A 23358-nucleotide genomic window follows, 5' to 3' on the forward strand; every position below is an offset into this window, starting at 1 on the left:
AGGGTGGAGACTCACCACATTTATTTAATTGCCAATTATGGAATTTATGTGCCATAGGATTGTTACTTTTGAAAAAGTATTATTTCTCCTTGATATGGTTGCTTATTTATATGGCCATCAAAAGAATTACTCTATTGTTTGTTAATATATAGCTTACTTTAACTTTTCTTCATAAATTACAGTAATGACTTGCTGGTTGGAATAGTAATAAATTTTAAAGGCTTGTTCAGTCTGTGGTAAAATACAACACAGATGTCGGCCTTATTTACCTTTTAATGTTATTCTCTTTTGTTATTAGCAGTCATTCCTTAACAGTTTTTATACCTGCCGCTCCACAGAACATTTGAAACATTTACTATATCGAATGTGCAACTGGCAGTTAACTGGAAAGAGAATTTTAAAACAGGAAGGGGATCTGGTGGAGACCAGTGTTTCTCAAACATCTTTTAACCAGAATCCACAGTAAAAATTAAAAAAAAAATCATTTTACAAATCATTTTACACCATGATCCATCCATCTCTCCCCCCACCCCGTCAACTGACATTTAGTTTGGCAAAATAAGACTTGACTCACTATGTGGAGTGCATTTTGATATTTTGCATTTCTGAGCCCTCTCATGATCAATTTACAGTTTGCAAAGCAGAGCTGCAGGAGGGACCCACTCATTGACGTAGAGATGGGGACTTTGGTTCTAGCACCTGTGGTTTTGTGCATGGTAGCTGAGCTGCCAAGCCATCACACCCTAATTATTTCACCTGAGAGAAACTAGCAGAAGGGAGACAGATATCCATGGCCACAGATTTGCCTACATAATTCGAGCAACTGGAATTCTTCTCATATCAGTTAGATTTCATTTTCCTATTTTAATACCTTCAAAAAATTTCAAATGTGTCAAATGTGACAAAAGCTAATATCGAACAGTTAATAAGTTAGTCATGGCTGGATGGCTTATTTTGGCATAAAAGAAGAAAAAAAAAAAAACATCCTCACACCAACACTTAGGCATGAAAATCGACATGTCTTTGGCTTAATTTTACTTTTCTTGAAATAACTAATCATCTTGTAATAACGAAATCCAGGACTGAAGTTATGAAATGACTTTCTCTAGGACAACATTGTTTGCTGTACCACTTTTGAAAATGAATTTAGAGCTTTGCCTCCACTTCAAAGTTACACCTCACTTGAGTAAATCTTATCGCCGTATGTTTTCTGCTCTTTCCTGAACTTGACCCTTTTGTGGCTTTTGGCATTGTTTACTCTCTTCTTGACATTTCTCCTCCTGAGTGTCTAGGATGGCCATGATCTTTCCTGGACATCTTCCTCCAATCTGATTATCCATCACCTCTGTCAGTTCCTGGGCATCTGCTCTCCTCTATTCCTCACTCTATTCCGACCACGTTGCCACTCATGCACACTCATGGCTTCACCCATCACCCCACTTCCCTCTCTCAGATCAAAGATCTTGACTGTAGGTCTGGACATCAATTATCCAGGGGTCATTTTTCCTTGGATGTCCAAAGAGCAGCTGAAACTCAATGTGTGACAAGTCCAGTTCATTTTATTTTCTCTGAAAATGTACTGTATTCCTTCCTCAGTGACCAAGCTGAAGTTTACACTGCTGAGATTATTTTGTGCTTGTTTATGTTGAGCACTATTACAGTTATGTCTGCATTGCTAATTCCAGTATTTGCACAGGATATATGATCCTCTCTATTTTGTAAATATTAACTGTTTTGAAGGGGGTCTGTTTTCATCCCCTATTCTCTTCCTCTCCCCAGGAAGTTACACTTTTTTAATGTTGTAGACAAGTTCATGAAAGTGGCTTATAGACATCCAGAAAGAGAGAAAGGAGCCATGATCTAATTTTACCACCGACAGCTGAAGTAAATCATGTCTCAGAGTCCTTTGGTCACTCAACTCAGAGCAAAGCTTGGTGAGAAGGTCAGAATAGAGAGTTTTCAATGCTTTTGAAGAAAACATAAAGCAGCCAAACACTCTATTGATGGTGTTGCATAAGTATACATAATTTTTCCTGTAAATTCAGAAGCTTTGTCTCCATGACAGCAAAACATCTTTTATACCCTGAATTCTGTCTGCAGTCAACAGAGCCAAAGTCTTATCATGGTCAGCCACAATGGAGCATCATGAGTGACCCACGGACAAGGTCCTTTCTCAACTACTCCCAATTGGCTTTGGTCAGCTCTCTGAGTTCCCATTCTCAGTGCTCTCTACCTGCCTAATATTTTGGCACAATGCACAAAATAACTACATGATCGTCAGAAAAGAACTACAGTCTAGCCTTCTGGAGAAAAGTAGATTTATTCATTGACTAAAACAATCACAAACACCTGAGAGAAAAAAGATGAAGCACTCAGCTATCAGCCTCAAAGAAACAATGAACTGTATTTATGGTGGCAATAATGAACCTCTATGGAATTGGGGTTGCTTCAGTAAAGATTTTCTTAATTTTTCTTTCTCAACAATTCTACTTTGGGCTCAGTGTGTCCATGGCCCTTTGAGACTCCAAAGAGATGGAAACTTGAAGGAAAACCCATTTATCTCTTTTTGGCTCTTCAGATCCAGAACATTTTTTTCTGAATATAAAAACAAAATATCTTTTCTCCTTTTTCTAGAAGCCTTGAATCTAACCATTTATCTAACCACAAAAGTTCTCTACTTTTTATGTAACTGTGTTTTAAAGGATACAACCCAAGATTTTTAGTGTTGATTTAATAATGCCACAAATGCCAGATATTACATTAGATCTTATACAGTCCAAAAGTCATTTCAATTTTATTGTAAAAGCTAAAAATAGAAGCAAAATGTTGATGAGGAAGCAGTTTCTCTTTATTATTGCTTAGATATACTCAGTAAAGCATTAAAAGAAAAACTGTTCCAATTTTTACTGCAGCTCCGGTTTATATGCCTTTGCATATTTTGTCCTATTATTTTTTCCACTTTATTTTTCTACACTGAAAAACCAAAGAATTAAACAGTAAAATAAAGCAAGCAAATTCCTAAGACAATAAAATTGGCTAATTTCAATTAAGTTCAGATATTTAATAATTATTTTAATATCTAAGTCACTATTCCAATTTTAGATATTTATAGCATTCAGAATTTGTAATTGGGATCTACAAAGTAACTATGGTGTTCTTACTAAAAACAAACAAAAAATAAAACCCAAAAGAGAATGTTTGCTTTTTAATTATTATCATTATGTCATTTTCAATTTATTAATACATTTAAAATATATAAATATTTTTAGTACCTCTCCTCTTTGAATATATATCTTTCTAATAATTCTGTAAGATCGAAATCTACACAAACTTCTAGAAATTGCTATACCACTTTGGATCACAATGCAGAATATATCTTGTTTAAAAATTGCTATTTATTAATCTTAGATTAGAAATTGCTTCTGGAAGATGGTTCAACTATTTCAGAAAGTATGACTAGTTCCTCTGGATATGGTACTTACATTTTTAATTTATGCAATAAATGATAAGTTTCCTAAATTCCACCTGCACTGATTTTATGTAGTCAGCTAAGCCTTCCTTGGCAAGCAATGACTTAGAGTTGCAGTGACCCAATGAGGTGTAATGCTATGAGGATTTGTTGCTCAATGTGAAAATCTCATTAAGTATGTTCAAATCAAGGACAAATCATTAGGCAATACCAATCAAATGAAAGCGGGGGGAATCTACTATAGGCCCCTTAAACAATTCCTTACTTAGAATGCTAATATTACAGCCACAAACAGGACCTGAATGTCATTTATAAATTCTCCCTATTCAGGATCTTTTGTTTGGGGGAAAAAAAAAAGAAGCTGAAAAACAGGAATGGGCACTCTGAATACAAAAGTAGCTTTTTTTTTTTTTTATGGCCCTGTATTGGTTGTTCATAGGGGAAGGATTAAAAATAAGCATTGCCAATTAGCTACCTTATCTGAGAAGAGGGAAAAATTATATGCTGAAGGTTTTTTTCCTTTATAAAACATTACTAAAAATGTTATTCAGATGATATGTTCAATAATTTTGTGAGACCCAAGGAATCCATTGATGCCTTTTCTCCTGCTTATCAACCTTTCTCTAAAAGGACAATATCAAGAGAATATTCATTTTTTTTTCAAGTTTATAAGTCCCTATCACTGGACAGGTGGCCTTAAATGTTTTGAGAATCCTGATGCAAATTAAAAAATAATCTGAATTACCACAAGGAATTGCATGCATGTGAAAAACAAATTGTGGTTGAACTATTGCCTGAATGAGGGAAAAAAAAATCAAAACCTGTGGTTGTGCTAATCAGGTAATTTTTACTGATTAGATATCTGACACTGGACTGTGCTAATTTTCTCCTTACTTAAGAGACTGCCTTTCAACATCATGAAAATAATACCCAAGCAGAGAATTAAGAAAAAGAACTTCACCATTCCAAAGATTAATTTTGATTGTGTAGAAACCCCAATGAATCCCAAACACGGGAGAGCTGCCAAAAAAAATGGTACAAAGAGAAAGAAGAAAGCCAGAGTGGACCTGGCCAAATTGGACTCAACACATAGGGGCCCATGCAGTGCCAAAGGAAAGGCTGAACAGCTAAATCCAACCCAAAGACCCATCAAGATTTCATTTGTAACCACTCTCCTATCTCTCCCCATTCTAGTGTTACAGCCACTTTTTAGGCCTTTATTATTTCCTACTGGGCATACTGCACAATAATTTTCTTTGCCATCAGATAATCTCCCCAACTGTGTACTCTGATCATATCACTCTGCTGTTTAATATTGTTCATGGCATCCCCATGCCTACAGCACAAAGTCCTGACACTCAATGCTGTATACAGCCCTTCTTTGAGGGCAATGGACCAATTAGAAGATTAGACTTGATTCCTAGTATTGCCAGTTAATAGATGTGCTTCCTTGGGTGAATAATTTAGTTTTTCTGAGCCAAAGTCTCCTCATTGAAAAAATAAGAAACTAACTGAATAAGAAATCTGAGAGAACAGTGTAAACTGTAAAAGTTGAACAAAGGTGCAATATTTTAACTACCACTTCTACATATTTGATGATATTTATTTTCTCCAAATCTTTATACTCCAATACTTGATAGGGATTGACCCTTCTTGAAATGATTTGTCTACTTCCTCCTGTTGTTCCTCTGTTAGCTGGAACAACAAAATATGCACAATTACTCCCTCCTGCCTCTGAACTCCCAGAATAAGCAATAATATAATAGCTCTTATTTAGGGAGTGTCCATGAGTATATTTTCTAGGTGCTTCAAGCTGATGATTCTCCTAACAACCCTGCAATTGCCTCCATATCATAGATGGAAAGATTACGACAGCAGAAATGAGGCAGAGATACTTTTCCCAAGGCCACACCGCAAGGGAGGTCTGAAGCTGGTGATGGCTTGGCAGCATGGTGGATGGGAAGCTGGGAGGCTGGGAGGATTCCTGTTCCTTCACTCTTTCCTTTTGACATTCATGAATAAGAAAAATAAGGCTTTACTCAATAAGGCAGCAAGAACACACAGTTCTGTTAGTGGTGGTTAGGAGGAAGGAGCTGGCAATGAAAGTGGCAGAGAGTGAACTTCAGAATAGGGGCAAAGAAATGGATAAAAAGGCTTATTGAGCTACAGATCCCTCTAATGTTCAGGAAAACACACACTCTCTGTATGGTGTGTGTGTGTGTGTGTGTGTGTGTGTGTGTGTGTTTGCTTTTTTTGTTGTTGCTGGTTTGAGAGTTTAGAGTCTATGTCATTCCACAGTATCCAGGAGTTATATGTTGAACCATAAGTTATCTCATTGTTTGATTTAGTTTAGCATATACAAAATGAAGTCAGGGTACCACCCTGTGGGACTGCCTTGGCCACTCATCATTCTGGAGCCCCCATGGCCCCAGAGCTTTGGGCACTGGTCTGCTTGGGTGGCTGGAGCTGCCAGTGTTGCTCAGAGCATGATTTGGGTTTTACCCATTGATCAAAAATTTGAGAATTAATCCTGTGACTCCTTCCTATTCACTAAAACCCATTCTCTCTTTCTTCCTGGCCACACAGCAAGGCCATATTTCTCAGCTTCTTTGGTACTGAACTGTGTGGCCGAGGTCAATGTCATGGGCAGAGGTGTGTGCCCCTTCTCAGCCTGTCTCATACACCTCTCGTTCATGCTGCCCTGACGTTTCTCCTTTTGGGTCAGATGATGGCAATGATCATCAGGACTCTTGAAAGCTATATTTATATTGTAAAGACGGCACAACCAATATATCCATACCATGGATCCTTGTCCAAAGCAAGTCACCTGGAATATCCACTCTAGGCTGTAAAATGAGAAAATGATGCAGCTCCACTGTGTTTGAACCACTCAGGCCTATTTGCTGTGGCTGTTGCATCTGCCCTAATGAATTTATGTGTTGACCTGTGCTTCCTTGGAACTCCAGATGCACAAAGGTGACACTGGCATTGAGTACACAGTTTTATCAGCCACAATGTTACTGTCATTTAATTGTCTCTGTGCCTGAAGGCAGAATAAAAGGAATCACCAAGAAACTCAGAGCATGATAGAACAGGGGCAACCTTTCTCTAAGGGACAATAAGGATTTTAGGCTTTGTGGGCCTTACACAGTCTATAACATTTTCCTTTTGGTTTTGTTTATTTTTAAAAAATGCTTTAAAAATGTAAACAACATTCTTAGCTGAAAGGCCCTATAAAGGCAGGCCATAAGCCAGATTTGTCCTTTGGGGCAGGACCTGTCAATCTTTGATCTAGACTTTCAAAAATCAAGAGAAAAATAATATTTCAAAAGGCATGAAAACTACATTAAACTCAAATCTGGGAACTATAAGTCAAATATTATTGGAACCCAGCCTCATTTATTTATTTATGTGCCATCCATAGGTGCTTTGGCACTATGAGAGCAAAGCTAAGAAGTTATGACAGGCATATGGCCCACAAGCCTAAAATATTCATTCTATGACCCTCTACAAAGAGAGTGCCAACCCCTGATCTAGAGATTCCAAAAAAGAGAGATCATACTATTTTAGTAGTCAGACCTTGTACAACCCAATAGGACGCTAGGTGTCCTGCTGTACTATGTCATGCTAAGGGTTTGGCATTCTCCCTACCCCTTGTTGAGAGGCCTATCCTTAAAAGATCTGAGATTAGTGTCGTCCCCTGTGAAATAGGAACAACCGTCTTTCAGGTTAACTGGAGTGTTCGGATGAAATGGGCTAGATAACCGTTCTGAAATTCTCCTTTCCTCAATGTGCTGAATGATCACACCCACCAGGGAGGTTTACACCATGTAAACTCATACTCTGAAGATCGAGATCCCTTTAGAAGCCTGGCAGATTATAAAACAAATATCAAAGAGCAGCCACAAGGGCAACAGTCCACTCATGCTTGCCTTACTATTGGTTGTCACCATTCATAAGCCACTATGCTGGGCCTTTCAAATCCATGATTCAATTCTTACAACAACTCTACATGTCAAATAAGTGGCTTTATGGATGAAAAGGTGGATCGAGACTCAGCAAGAATAGTTTGCCCAAGGTCAAGAGCTGAAAAGCTATGGGTGAGCACCATTTGAATTCAAGTAGATCTAGACTCAGTTCTAAGTTATAGGCTTTTCAGCTCTTGGGGCACTTCACATACTGGAAATCCACATATTTGAGGACACTGCCACCTAATTACTCACTGGCCACCATGCCCACATTCAAATATATTTTTAACAGTCAAGTCTCACCTACATTCAAATATATCCAGTACTTGCTGAATACTTATCTCATGCCTGACATGGTCTGAACATGCTTTCTACATTGGGTCCCTAACCTCTCCCAATTCCATGTCTGTAAAACACCTTTGACTGTATCAGTTTAAGAGCATGAATGTTGAATTAAATGAGTGCTGGGCATTTAGGAAATTTTTAATAGGTCCCACAATTACACATACTAAGCTTTATGCTGTTTAAAGTAGTATTCATGTTTTGGTTTTTATGTAAAATGAGGCTCATACACTTAAGATTCATTCTAGCCCACATCCCTGTAAGATACAGGTGCTAGCTAAATAACAATAAACAGAAAGTGTGGGAACACCCAAGCCACTGGTGTAGATATCTTAAGAGGTCCTACCATGAGAGGGGGAATTAAATTTGAGTTATCCAATAAAAAATTAAAAAAAAAAAAGAGCAATTTGGGAAAAAAAAGGAAAAAGACCATTAAGAGGATTCACGGAAATGCATAGCAGTGATAATACAGCTTTAGCCCAGGGCGCTGACAATCGCTGGCCCTTTTTGAACACCTCTAACTTGACAGAAATAATTTCACAAACTGGAGGAGGGGAAGTGGACCTTCAAAAATGGGAGACTGTCTTGGATTTTTATAATGAAAAGGTTTGTGCTTGGCACATAATTTAATAAATATTCATTGATTGCTTACTAAAAAAAAAATTTGAGTTATCATCACAATGTTTATTTTAAAATATAAGTCTGGAGTATGTACTATGATATTAACAACTGGATTATAATATCTATTTTAGAGACCCAACCAATCAATCATTAAAAACCAAGACTAATTTTCCTTAGTGAAATTTAGAAATTTGTATTGAGTTTAAAAGTAACTTTTGAAAATATATTTTTAAAAAATGACAGCTAGGAGAGACATTACTAAGAGCATCCAAATTAATAGTAGCAACCAGAGACTTACTTTCTTGCTACCATATTGTTTCTTTCCTCCTCCTTAGCCACAGCTGTATAGTCTCCAGCACCCTCTTTTTGTTCTCATTGCCTTTGTTATAAAACAACACTTCTTGTAACACCCAACATGCCTTCTTCCCACAGCTAGGATTACATGGAAGGTGGGACATTCCCTTACTTTTTTTTTTTCTTTTTTGGTATATATTGCTGTAACATGCCCTATTTTGCATTATATCAACCAGATCCTGTATCCTCTTACTGAATGGCCCACTCATTGAGTTGCCTAAGCTACTGTGACTAAGCTTCTTCTCAAGTATCTGGTTTCCATAGTGACAGAACAGCTATCGCATTGTCAGGCATTCATTTCTTTATGTGTCTGTAGGAAGCCACATGCTTCCCTGACAATGCTCAGGAACACAACTAAAAAGCAGTCTTGCCATTGAACTGCTTTTAGACTTTAGGGGAACAAAAGTGGTGCAAGACCTTCGGATCAGCTTAGTTGTTATTGCTAGGGCGTATCCTTGTTGAACCACATATTTTTACAAGGCTTGATGAGAAGTGAGAGCAAATTCGGATCAACTCTAATGATCTCTAGTGAGAACATTGAGTAAGCTTTCTTGCATGCTCTGCTTATGACTTGACATCCTCAGTAATGCATCTTCTAGTCACCCTGACAAGAAGAGATGCCTCCAGGTGATGAGATAGCAATTCAGACACAGTATCCAGCACAGAGGTGATGCTCAATAAATGTGTAGGAGGAAATCAAGCCAGCACCCTAGGGAGCTTCTGACCCCAAAACTGGGCACTGCTGAGCCTTAATTTGGCATCTCCTTCCCAGATCAGTCCTTCTGGGTGCCCCAGGCTCACCTTACAACTTCCTCCTTGCCTTATCCCAATAGGCATCTAACAGGCATCTCAAACTTGACCAATGCTAAACTTTACATTTTTCCTCCAAAGTGGTTCTTCCCCATCTCGACAAATACATGACTATTTTCACAGGTGCTCAGGACAAAACCTGGGAATTATATTTCACTTTCTCTGTTTCTTAACTACTCACTACTCCAATCCAAATAATTTCTGAATTCTATTCTCTCTTTGGAAAATAATCCAGGATCCCACCTTTTCTAATTCTACTGCTAACGATTCTGATCCCTGCTAAAGCGTCCTATCGAGATTCCTATTTTTCTTTCCCTACCATTAATTCTCCACAATTTGCTAAGTACTCTAAAATTGTAACTCTGAGCTCACCTCCCCCTTGAAGTTCTCTGATGACTTCCTGTGGCATGTGGTGAGATCAGCCTTCCTAAGTATGGCTGGGGAGGCCGTTTGGAACCTGTCCTCATCCCCAACCACATCTCTACTGAGGCTCTGTCTTCATCACTGAGCTCAGTCACATGGGGCCTCACTGTCTGTCAAACAGCAAATCCTGTCCTGTCTCCACTGGCTGTTTCCTCTGTTTAGAAGGCTTTCTCCAGATGGCCACATGCAGACCTCAGGCCCAAAGTCACCCTCAGGAAGATCTTCCTCAAAACAGGCTTCTTTAAGTTTCCCCTCAGCCTCCTCAACTTATCAACAAAGGGTAAACTTAAAATTAAATAATTCTGATCACCCATATATACTTTAAAGAATATATAAGGTTGACTTTTGAGGATTATATGAGAAATATGATATGCCCAAGTATGAGAAAATTAAATAAGCAAACCAAATACTATTTGGTAAAGCCCTAAAATACTTATGGTTGATACTTAAATATGAAAGCAAATTCAAATTTTATATTTACACACACACACACTTTTGTGTGAGTTCCAATCACCAGCTTTCTTCTTTAAGAGTTAGCTGAAGTGACATAATTGCTCAGTTGAGAAGATATTCAAGGCTTTGCGTATTCACGACATGTTGATAGTTCAGTGTTTAATAAATTTTTAGGTAACAATTTTTATAGAAATAGGTTTAACAGTAGTATTGATAGAAGAAATAACACAAAACAGACAACAACACAACTCATGCTTACTGAATCCTCATTGTGTGCTGGCCACACAAAACTTTTTTTTTTTTTTTTTACTGATTCTATGAACTTTTATTTGTTAATTATCTTCTTCTCATAGAGAATTTACTTAACAATAAGATGGGACATACTGTGTTTTATAGATATGTCTAGACAGAAATTCAAATTATGTAATATCCTTGTTCTTGTGTGTGTGTGTGTGTGTGTGTGTGTGTGTACACATGTGTGCTTCTAGCCTTTCTGTGATTAGGTGTGACTTTAGGATTAGGAAAGCTGGATTGTTAAGCTAAAGTGATCATATCCATACCTTCACCTCCAGATTGCATAATAGTTCCACAACAGGAACTCAATGCATATTTATTAAAATAAATATCTATGGAAAGAAAGAATACTTGGCCTATTTGTAATGAGAACATACTCCATTTATGGGTATCAATTTTAATATTTAATTCTGATAAAACCCTGGAGTCATCAAGATGTAAGAACTCAGTTTCTCAGGCTCCAAAACAATAGCTTCAAGGATCTATGAATTAATATTATTTCTTTAAAGATTAAAAAACTAGAAATATCATTTACAGGAGAATTTCAGGAATTAACTGCAGTTAATTTAAATAACTTGAGTTTTTCATGGGAAATATTTATAAAACCAATAGGCAATATACTAAAAAGAAATTTTCAGGTTTTGGGAAACCCAAATGTAGAATACATTGAAATAGATGATCTACTCATAAGAGGTGGTCTGTAATATTCTTCTTTACCTACAATACCAAGATAAATACTTCAGCTCTAACATGGATGTATTAGTCTACTGCTAAACATGCAAACCATTCAAATACATTTAGCCCCAATAGCAATGAACATGTAAAGACATACATAACAGGCATTTTAAAAGTTAAATACCAATACTGCTCATCACTGAAGATAAGAGCAAGTAAAATATTTGCTCTATTAATGTTTTGGGAATTAAAGGACAAGGCAAATAAAAAATACAACACAAAAATATCTTTCTATGTAACCTATGTATTTTAGATAGCATTCAATCATGTTTATTCATTGGGTCTGAAATAAGCATGAGTTTAATAGCATAATGTCTAAATTTTAAAGTTGTAAAAATAATCTGTTTTGGTTCCTTTGTGTTTATGCCTTACTTGTATATTTGACTATAGCAATAAGTTATTTTCCTTTTTATATTTTGAATTTATGACATCAATTTAAATTTTGCTTATTTGGACAACAAAATAAATTCTAGGCATATTTATTCCAAAGAAATTTAAAAATGGATGCCTGTTGGTACTCACCCTCCCATATCTGTTGGCATAGGACCCCGTAAGCAAGGAATGGAAAACAATGATTGTCTCATCCAAGTCCCAGATGAACACTCTCTACAAAGGAAGAACCAAATCAATGTGTCTGCCATTGGTTGAGAAAACTGTTATCCAGTTAACTTCAACATAAAAATGTAGTCTTAAAATGGGAGAAAAATGAAAAATCAGAATTTACTTGTTTTTAAGACACAACTGTTCCAAAAAGCTTCTTGTAGACTTTTTTCTTCTTACTCAGATATTGTCTCAGATGAGGTATAAGAGGACAATTATACTGGCAATATCAATCTAACAGGGGGGGGATAATGTATATTCTTTTCCTTTTGTAGTAGAATCCCAAACAAAAAATTAACTATAAGGTTTGCTCTTCTGAGATACAGAAGACAATCCATTAAACATCACTCAATTTATCTTTTTTTTAATCCTTGTTCGTTAAGAAGTGTTAAAATAACTAATCTTGTGTTTCATTCTTATCAAGCCAAAAAAAAAAAAAAACTGAAACTTTTCATCTATGGACCTTGTGTCAACTATTGAGCAGTTATCAAAGTGATGGAATGTATTGTTGACTCTTTGAATCTAAGTCCCAGATGAACACTCTTATTATTCAAATAATCCACAAGTTATTCAAATAAGAACAGAAAATACTTGGAAAAAGAAATTTCATCTGTGCTGAACAGGTAGACTTTTTTCTTGTTTATTATTCCCTAAATAATGTAAGATAGCAAACATTTTCATAGTCTGCATTGTATCATGTATTGTAAGTAATCCAGAGAGGATTTAGACTAGTGTTCAGGAGGATGGATACAAGTCACATGCAAAAACTATGCCATTTTATATCAGGGATCTGAACATCTGTGGATTCTGTCACTTGCAGGAGTGTTCTGGAACCAATTCTATGAATGCCAACGGATGGCTGTATATTTTTCTGGCTGGGATTTTTTTTTTTTTTTTTTTGGCCCTCAGATAGATATTTAACAACGTAAGCAGACAGACCACTCATACTCTTGGACACCCTTTTGGGGTATTTTGAATTGGATTTGGAGGAATTCATTTCAAAAAGGTCTTTGAGACACCATGAAAAACCTCCCAAGTCTGCTTCTCTTCTTCCTAGTCCTACTCATACCAGTACATATTCATGCACATAGATGTTGCTGGAAAATTTTTCATCTTTTCAGCCAAAATAATCATGTTTTCCACCATCAGATTTCACTTTGGCAAAAGCAGAAACTTAATTGCAGTGGATTCAAGGCTATGAAATCTACCACCCTTTCTTACTTAATCCTTCCTGCTTTTGAACTATACCAAAACATGTCTCAGAAGGTGATTACCATTTCAATTTAGAATATTCCAGGCTTTCCTTTCTCAATACACACAAGTGTGTCTTCAATTTCAAAGTGAACTTTATTAAGCATTTTTAGTCTGCCACTTATTTAATAGAAATGGCAATGGTACTGAATAGTACAACAGAATCTTGTTCAAGAATAATGACATAGTTTTTATATATTTCATAAGTCAAAAATAAATAAATGCTTTACATATAGTTACTATGAAAGAAAACACAGAAATATATAATTGTATAGGGCTTGGGATGTAGCTCAGTGGTGAGGGCTTTCCTACCATGCATAAGGCCTTGGGTTCCATCTCCTGCACCACAAAAAAAAAAAAAAAAAAAGAAAGAAAGAAAGAAAAAAAAAGAAAAAAAACAGGAAAAGAAAAAAAAATTGCATAACCTACCTATAGTTAATATGGAAGAGAGAAAATATTGCTTTAATGTTAATATGAAAAAGAAAGCAATAACAAAAGCATTTGGATACTGATCATAGCTGTTTCTATAGAATCCAGTCAGGTACAGGATGCCCTATATTTACAAGAGTGTCAGCAATGACATACCTCAAGATCAGAATCTGGAGGAGGTGAAGGATTATTGTTTCTTCTTCCCCGTCCACGCGATTTCCCATCTGAACCTCGACGCAATCGATCAGAATCTGAATCTTTAATGGGTGTTGAAGGGCTGTGTATTGTACTGTACTCTGTAAGAACACAGGAAGGACTTTCATCTTTTAGTTCCACCACCATGGTGTCAAGATCAACCTTGTTTTAACTCAGAGGGAAGTTTGAAAAGTAAAGAACATTTCATTCTGCTTAAGTCCTACATTATCTTTAACTTGCATTTGGTAAATGATTTATGAGATATTTGATTCCAAGATCCGTTTTGAAAGAAAGAGTGATCAAAAACAATGAAAATTTAATTGGAGGTGAAAGACAACAGGCTGTACTAAGTTGCCTAGATTTTCCTTGGGGTTCTCTGTCACTAGATGGTATCCCCACCACCACCACCTCATCCACTTCTCTCACTCCACAAATGGCACCAGGGTACACTGACAGCCATACCAATTGGGTGTTCATTTGCCTTAGCTGTGGCTCTCCCAGCTCCAAGAAGAATTCTGGTTCATGGGAAAAGATGAAAAGGAAAACCATCTCTGTGGCAAGGAAAACCAAGCCAGCAAGCAGATTTTTTTTTTCCTTTGGAAAGTTTTAAGTCCCCATTTTCTTCCCCATTGTATGTGACAGCAAGCAGGTGGACAAGATAAGGAGGGCAGATATGTGGACAATGCCTGTACTTTGTATAGCACCTGTCACAAGTTCTTCTTGTGTCTCAGTCTCTGAACCAAACATCCCAAACCAGGCAAAACATCAACATTATTTATCTGGCTCACTCAGAAAAACCAGTGAAATAATTACACAGAAACCACAAAATAAAGAACAACTCCCGAATAAAAAAGAGCTGAGCAGTGGGTGTGAAGTTGGGATAGACTCTTATCCTGTGTCCAGAATGAACAAAAACCATTCACTGTCATTTTTAGGCACAGTTTTCCTCCATCTATCTAGTATACCAGATAATCTCCACGATCCCCAAATTCCAAATACCCAGTGTGCGCTCGCTCTCTCTCAGCTCTTTCTTTACTAGATAAGGGTTAGAATCTCTCGTATCTAATAGGAGGCCTGACTGTTTCCACTCTGATGTTGACATGTATGTCATTAAACAGAAAACTACACACAGCAGCAATTAAAGGTCTGACAGCTTTTGTTAATATACCATCAGCCATAACTCCACCTGCAAGGCCATCCGTCATGTGCGTCAGAGCAGATAGAAACAGACTTAGAACAAATTTCATTCTAAATTACATCAAACAGCTCTGTAGTTCCTGTTTAATCTGAATACCAGCATAAGCTCTCACCACTATTAGACGAGACTTTTGCAAGTTTTCATCCATCACTAACAAGACGGCAAACGTCCTCATATAAATTGACCATGCACTTCTCATACCCAGAAACCACAGGATGGCCTATAAGCCCATTAGTTAATTATGGTCAATATGTCCACAACAACTCCTCTCAATGGATCAACTTATTTAGTTATCTGGGATGTATTTTTGAGCTTATTCATCTCACAGGCCTGTTAGAATATGACACTGGCTGATCAATATTAATCATTCTCTCAGTCTATGTTAATATTCTTGTATTACAGGGCCAGATAGCTAAGGTGTCTTCTCCTTAAGATGTTCTGAGCCAAGCATCAATCTTCCATATTTTACAGAGATGCAAATGAATATATTTTAAATTTGTTAAGGGGATTTAAAGTTGTTTGTTGAAGAAAAATGGCCTTCCATATTTAAAAATATACTGCAACATACATCTCCATGGATCATCCCTTCCTGAAATAGAACTGTGAACAATCTCTTTCAGGGTTTCAAAATAAGATACATTTTGCAATGGGCAGAGCTGGCATTTGATTCAACTGCACTTCCAATACATCCACTATAAAATCTATCTCAAGTTGTGACTTCTTCAGCTTTTGGAAGTTCTATTTGATAAGAACTAAAAGAAATCAAGTAATGTCTTTTTGCCTTAACCCATGTCCTTGACTTCTGGATAGAGTTAATTTTGTCTTCAAAGCAGTTCACCTCATGTAGGTTCTCTTAACTTATATTTCCTCTTATTGATTGTCCATTCCTTTATTTATTTATTTATTTTGGTGTTTACCTCTTCTTTTAAATTACAAATTAAAAATTTTTAAATATTCACCTCAACTTTTTTTTCTCTTTTTTGTTCTTTAAAAAAAATAGATAAACTATAATTTTGTAAGCCCGTCTTAAAAAAACAAATTGAGCTACGAAAAAATGTGAAATCATGTTATCTAAGAGAAAAAAAAATCCCTAAAAGATGAACAACCTGATACCTTTAAATATTAAAGTAAATGCACAATCACACCTTACAGGCTTCCACTTATTAGAAGACAAAATGAAAAATAAGGCAAACTACATAAAAACACAACAACAACAAAAACAACAACCCCTCTTGCTTTTTGCTCTATGAGGTGGAATTAAATGCTTCTGAGTTTCTCTACCAGCTTTCCTTACTCTAACTTCTCCTTCCTCCTAGTTGTACAAAAACAACTCAAATAATTTAATCTTCTAATCCATGGACAGCTCATGTTTCACTAAAACCCTCTTTAAATTATTCAACTTTACCCCCACTGAGAGCATGGGTGTGAAAATACTTTGAAGAGCATTCATTTAAGAAACCAGGAACTGGATGTTATGTTTGCATTGTTCTAGGCACTGTGCAAGGAGCCTGAGAGTAAGAATGTACCAATAGACACAGTCCCTGTTCTCTGGGAGCTTAAAATACAGAGGAAGGCATTGACTCATACACAAAAATGAGAAGTTGCAAAACAATGTGGAGAAGATTCTGACATGGAGAAGGCAGAATGCTGGGAGACCATGGAGGAAGTCCACATAACTCAGATCCCCAAGATACCAACGGGTCCTAGGCAGGCGCATGAGCAGGTAAAGGTACAGAGAGAAAATCTGTTGTGATTAAGAACTGGAAAACAAAAACAAAAAAAATGAAAATGATCTGCCTGAATGCCCAGAAGAGCATAGCACTGAAGCTGGAAGGACAAGCAAAGAATTCCACAAGCAACTGGTGCCCCACCTCTAGCATGGAAAGGGCAGGAGACAGGTCACCACTGAGAAAGGGAGGCCAGTCGGAGGATAATTCAGTAATCCACATGAGGGATGGTGGTGACCTGGACACAGGTGGTAGGGATAAAGATGGTGACAGACACGAAGTATCATTTAGAGGTGAAATAAAAAACTACCTGTTACGGAAGAAAGAAGAATGCAAGGACTCTGCCCTTGTCAGTAGTGTGGCATCTGGGTGGATTTTAATACTAAGTATGGGACTTAGAAGAAGGAAATTATAAGGAAGACTAGAAGGGAGAATTCAGGTTCCGCTTTGGACATAATTTGAGGAGACTGGAGGCATCCAAATACAGATGCCCAGTATACTGCTGGACCGCTCCAAAGCTCAGGAGAGAAATGTGGGCTGGGTTCGGGTTTGGAAATTGGTACCAGCTGTAATTAAAGAAATGGGTGTAGATGAAGCAATGTAGTGTGTATAGAAGGGATGGACTGAGAGACACAGATGGGGTGTCAAGAGAAAACCCAGGTCGGTATTGCAGAGGAAGGCATTCATCAGGAAGGAAGGAGTGATCAGTAAATTCAGATCAGCCCAGAGATAGAAGAGATAGGTAAAATGAAGACTGAACCCAAGAATACTCCAGATATAGAGTCAGAGCATCCTTGGAATACACCGCAAGAGTATAAATTTGAGAAAGTAGAAAAGTATGCAGATGGCAAAATTTTAAAAAATATAACTGATGACTCTCTAAAGGCCAAATCTAATAATTGCTATTTACTCTTCCATGGTCTCTGACCTCCTTGGGCTATGATGACCACTCCTCCTTTAATTACCTTGATTCCCCTTTCTTCTTTTCATACTATTCCTTCGCAGTCATTAAGCCCAAAGCTTAAAGGCTCGTGTTCTCTCCATAAGCGATACTAAAAGAGGTGATCTAGGACAAGAAGTGGGGTCACACTGCCTAATAATTCAATGCTTCCTTCATGAAAAAGTCTTCTAGGATTAAAAAATAGGGCTCGAGTTGTAGGTCTGTGGTTGAGCACTTGCCTCACATGCATGAGGCACTGGGTTTGATCTTCAGCACCACATTAAAATAAGTAAATAAAACAAAGATATTGTGTCCATCTGCAACTAACATAAAATAAAATAAAGTCAGCTAAGGTAAACGATGTGCTTGGTGACACAGCTGGTTACCTTCTGAAGCAACCCCTTCTATTATGCTGCTCTAGTAATATGCAGTCCGTAGGTGGGCAGCCCACTGGTAGACTAGATTTTGAGTAGCAGGTACTAGAGCTTCCTCCATGATCATCTCATCTTACTGCAGCTCTCAGCGGTTGGTCATGTCTATAAGAGGGCTTTCCTGAGAACCTCCAGTCAGATAATGCTAAAGCTTTACCTCCTGATCTCTCAACTCAGTGTCCCACTGCTTGCAAGACTGCTCTACCTGAAGGTCTCATGGACACCACAATTAAACTTATGCAGAAGGAATTCTCTCTATTAAGACCTTTGACTAATGGTCAGCATCTCTCTAGCTTTCGTACTCAGAAGCTCCATCAAAGTAAGACTGAGTTGTGTGGGTTTTTTTTTTTTTTTTTTACTTCTAATTACTTTTGGTCTAAGTTCAAACTCTCATCATCTCTTGCCCCAATTCTTATAACAGGCTATTTCCAGGATTGCTAGTCTCAGTCTTTCACCATATACCTTGAGTGCCCCAAACTCTCAGCATGGAAAAGGAAGGCGAATACAGATTCTACAACATGGAGCTCTGGACTTGGCTGCCACATTTTGAATCTTTACCTCACTGCTAATTGGCAGTAGGGCTATGTTGGTTATTTACCCTTTGAATGACTCAGTTTTATCATATTTGAAACAGGAATAAAAGGGACAAAATCAGATAAGACTAGTATATCCATAAAGGCACTTACAGTAGTGCCCAGCATCAGCACTCTATGATGTTGACAACCTTAAAAAAGAGAGAAAAGTCTCAAGGAGTCACTCTACAACCTCATACTAAATATTCTCCATGCTCATAGACTATTTCAGAAAGACAAACCTTATTATCTCAGTTCTCTGAAAGTGCCATAACTTTGTACATGCTGTTCTTTTTTCTTCAAATGTCTTTTCTCAATTCTTAGACTCTTCTTGATCTGTCTATAAAATTCCTATCAACCTTAGAGATGAATAATAATCTTTGTGCATTTTCTCTCTAAATCTCATTTTCTTTTTTGTAACTACTCTCTTACCTCTATTGTTGGGCCATATGATGTTTGCAATTTTTTATGTCTACAGTGGATAATAAGTAACTGGTCAGAATTATTTTGAGCAAATGTCTATCAACTCTGCTGAGAGTAGAACCTGGTGGTATTCAGTTCTGTATTCTGAGAGCACAGTGTCTAGCATGCAAATAGATGTGAAAAAAATCAATGATGCAAACAGTGTTTTTCAAGTCGAGCTCTTACTCTATTAAAAGCTATGAAGGTTATCTAATTATTTCCACCAGCTAGTCAAAACATTTATAAATGGGAAATAGCTATATTTACTTTAGAAGCTCATTGGAAAGGGAAATAGCTGTATTTACTTTAGAAGCTCATTGAAAAGTTAATGTTTACCTATTCAATCATAAAATATTAAAATCTACATAAGATCATTAAAATTCTACATTTGTAAATACTACAGAATGTTTCCATAAATCCTTCGGTATTAAAAAGAAAAACAAAGACCTGGAACTCAGAAAAGTTCATCCAGTTACCGTGAGGGAATAACTCTGGGGAAGTGACTTCTAGTTTTTTCAGTTCTTAGCCTCCCTGTCAAATCGAGGACATAGGCTGGGTTACTTAGCTTTAGAGCTCTCCTACCTACAGAAGTAGACTTACTAAAGCTTCCTAATGGTTAGCTCTTCATCTTACCTCTTAAACAGATTAGTTACCTTCCAACTCAGGTTAAGTCCAACCTTCAACAACCATCAGTTTAGTGTCTACTTTATCTAGGCCAAACTCTTTCGCTGGTTGTATTCTTATCCTCCCTTAGCATGTCGTCTGTTTGCTTTGCCAAAGCATTTTCAAAAGGATTGTCAATTTAACCTGGGTCCATGATATCTTAACCTGATGCACTTATAAGTCATTGTTATTTTATCAGGTGTAGAATAGTAGCCATAGTAACTTGTGTATGTTGGAGAAATTTGTATATATTTACTTAAAAATTATTTCTCCATTTGTGAACTGCCTAAATCCACTGCCAAGTTTTAATTTTATTTGAATTGATTAATTGCAATGCTGGGGATTGAATCAAATGGTGCTCTATCATTAAACTATACTCCCAATCCTTTTTATTTTTAAATTTTTAAACAGGGTCTTTTTTTTTTTTTTTTTTCATTTTGTGTGTTTTGTTTGTTTTTTTGGTACCAGGGACTGAACTCAGGGCCACTCAACTACTGAGCCACATCCCCAGCCCTATTTAGTATTTTTTAAGTTAGAGACAGGGTCTTACTGAGTTGCTCAGCGCCTCACCATTGCAAGGCTGGCTTTGAACTGGTGATCCTCCTGCCTCAGCCTCTGAAGTCACTGGAATTACAGGTGTGTGCAATGTGCCCAGCTTGAGACAGGGTCTAGCTAAGTTGCCCAGGCTGGCCTTGAACTTGTAATCCTCCTCCTCAGTCTTCTGAATAGCTGGGATTACAGGTGTGTACCACCATGCCAAGCTATAGATTTTCTATTCATATATATTCATATATATATATATATATATATATTTTTTTTTTAACCCTTTTTATAGTTGCAGATTTTTCCCCCAGTCTGATATTTCTTGAAATTATGCTTTCTTTCACAGAAGCTTTTTATTTTCACAGTATCTTGCTGCACAGCATGAAAGCCTGGTTGACCTCTTAAAGATTTAGGGATAAGCGTTCACATTTATTCTAGAGTAGCAGGAGACTTCTGATCTAATCTTACACCCCTGGGACTAGATAGACCAGTGGTGGCTGTAAAGGAAGTAGAATTTGGGGCTCCTGCAGGCTCCCTTCTCTGTGTTGGGGGAGGATGGAAGTCGTCCTTACTCATTTCTAAGTCTGAGTGAGGTGAAGGACTTCTCCCCGCAAACAGAATGAAGTAACTGATCTCTGAGCAGAGAGGAAGCTCTCACCACATGTACAATGACATTGGAGGGAGGCCAGAGGAACTATGATCTCTGGCTAGACCCTGAATCTATCTAAGATGATACCGCACACAAAATGAAAGGTAGAGCTGTTTGTGAAATCCTTCAAAACACCATCTGAATTTAGTGAACATGAGACAGGCTCATCAATAACTATATTCTATTTATGGCTATGAGGGACCCAGAGAAGACAGCATACCGCTTCCCTACACATGGATATTGTCACATTTGAGACCCAAACTTTAAAACACATGGGATGATTTCACAAGTCAATATGAACTGGATGACAGACAGCAGTTGACACTGAGGCATCCCTGAACTCTGAGACTGTGAAAATCAACCTAAGAATATGCAGATATTATCTTAACAGATAGTATACCAAGCCCAAATTAAGAAAACTGAAAGGATACAGAAAGTTTAAGCTCTAATTCAACAGGAAGGAACATAGTGCTTCCCTTGGCATTCCCTGTAGGAAGGCAGATGCACCAAGCTCAATGCTACTGGCCAAAAGAATCATATGCATCCATTGGGCATATTTCTAATATCTTAAAATAGTTTTCCTATGGGAGGAAACTCTTCTGTGAGGATTGAGTTTAAACACTTTAAGGTAAGAAAGGAGTGTAGCATCTTCATGTTTGGGCAAGACAAAACCACCTTTAATGGAAATTACCCGGAGTTTCTCCCCAACACTATGAAATTAACCCAAGGGACAGTTGGATGGCCAATAGGTATAGTGTAGAACATGGAGACTATGTTAGTCAGCTTTGCCTCACTGTGACAAAATACTTGAGAGAATCAACTTAATAAGGTAAAGGTTTATTTTGCCTCATGGTTTCACAGATTTCAGTCCATGGTCACTTAGTCCTGTTTCTTTGGGCCTGGGTGGCACAGTACACCATGGCAAGTACACATGGCAGAGAGTGCCTGAAGCAGAGAGAAAGACAGGCTGAGGCTGAGGTCCCAATATCCACTTTAAGGTCAGACTCTCCCAGTGATGTCACTTCCTTCCACTAGGCCCCACTTCCTGAAGATTCCACTGCCTCTCCATAGTATCAGTGGCTGGAGGTCAAGCTTTCAATGCATGGGCCTTTAGGGATATTCAAGATCTAAACTGCAGCAGAGACCAACCTGACCACACAATTTAATTCTGACTGTTTCCATATCCTAAATAAATAGTAAGCTTTTCCTGTAAAGAGTCAGTAAATATCTTAGGCTTTCTACCATGGTCAAGACAAGCTGCTCGTATCACAGGAAAGTTAGAAAATTTAGGTGAAAAGGCAAATGGGAAAGGAGCATGCAGGACTTCCACACTGAGCATTTAGATTTTCCCTGACTTAAAGTGACTTCTCAGAGCCTAATCTGATAAATATTTCTGTTATGGCTTGATCTTAAATGGCCACCCAAATGTTCATGTTTTGGGCCATGCAGCAGTGCTCAGAGGTGAAAAGACTGCATTATGAAAGAACTGATCTCATTGGTGGATTAATCCATTTGATGAATTAATAATTCAAATAGACTATTGCATGGTAGGCAGGTGAGTGTGTCTGGCAGAAGTATATCACTGGAGTTTTAGCCTTGGGAGCTATGTCTGTCCTGGTCCCTTCCTCTCTTTCTGCTTCCCAGCATTCATGAGCTGAGCAGTCTCCCTCTGCCATACCTTTCCACCATGATGTTCTGTCTCATCTCAGGCCCATAGCAATAGAGTTTGTCAGTCATGAACTGAGACCTCTGAAACTATGTGCCAACATTACCTTTTCCTCCTCTGAGTTGTTCTTGGCAGATCTTTGGTTACAGTGATGAACTTGACTCACACAGTTTCTAATGGGGCCCACCTCTAATTCTCTAGACAACATTTTATAAAACCATCTTTGCTCCTGTACGGCAGCTGGGGAAGGGTGCCTAGATCCAATCTCTACAGGCTGTTCCTCAGAATTCAAAACTGAAACTCCTATTATTCTCAAAACTCTAAAGAAATTCCAGTGGTGGCTTAAACTTCATGCTTGAATTCTCCTGTAACAGAAAACATAGAAACTAAATGCTCATAATAGAAAATGTTCGAACATGCACACATTCATTCAGCTTTCCTTTTTTTTTTTCCCCCTAGAAGGGGAACAATATTGGAATATTCCTTTAAAAAGGTCTTTATATGATATTGTTTTATAAAACAATCTTGGGAACAAATCAGTTTGAAGCAGCTACTTAATAAGT

At 37.5% G+C, this 23358-nt stretch overlaps 1 protein-coding gene across 15 annotated transcripts in view; it reads right to left on the reverse strand.

Moving 5' to 3' along the window:
- Positions 1-23358, reverse strand: part of Eya1 (EYA transcriptional coactivator and phosphatase 1) — a 295310-nt gene that overhangs the window by 45130 nt on the left and 226822 nt on the right. For all 15 annotated transcript variants that reach the window (XM_048783048.1, XM_048783042.1, XM_048783041.1 and 12 more), the window contains 2 exons: positions 13906-14045; positions 11992-12075 (listed from right to left, as the gene is read on the reverse strand). In XM_048783048.1, coding sequence (XP_048639005.1) covers positions 11992-12075; positions 13906-14045 — 224 coding nt within the window. The remainder of the gene's footprint in view (positions 1-11991; positions 12076-13905; positions 14046-23358) is intronic.

The sequence above is a fragment of the Marmota marmota genome, unplaced genomic scaffold, assembly GCF_001458135.2.
Source record: "Marmota marmota marmota unplaced genomic scaffold, marMar, whole genome shotgun sequence".
NCBI lineage: Eukaryota > Metazoa > Chordata > Mammalia > Rodentia > Sciuridae > Marmota > Marmota marmota.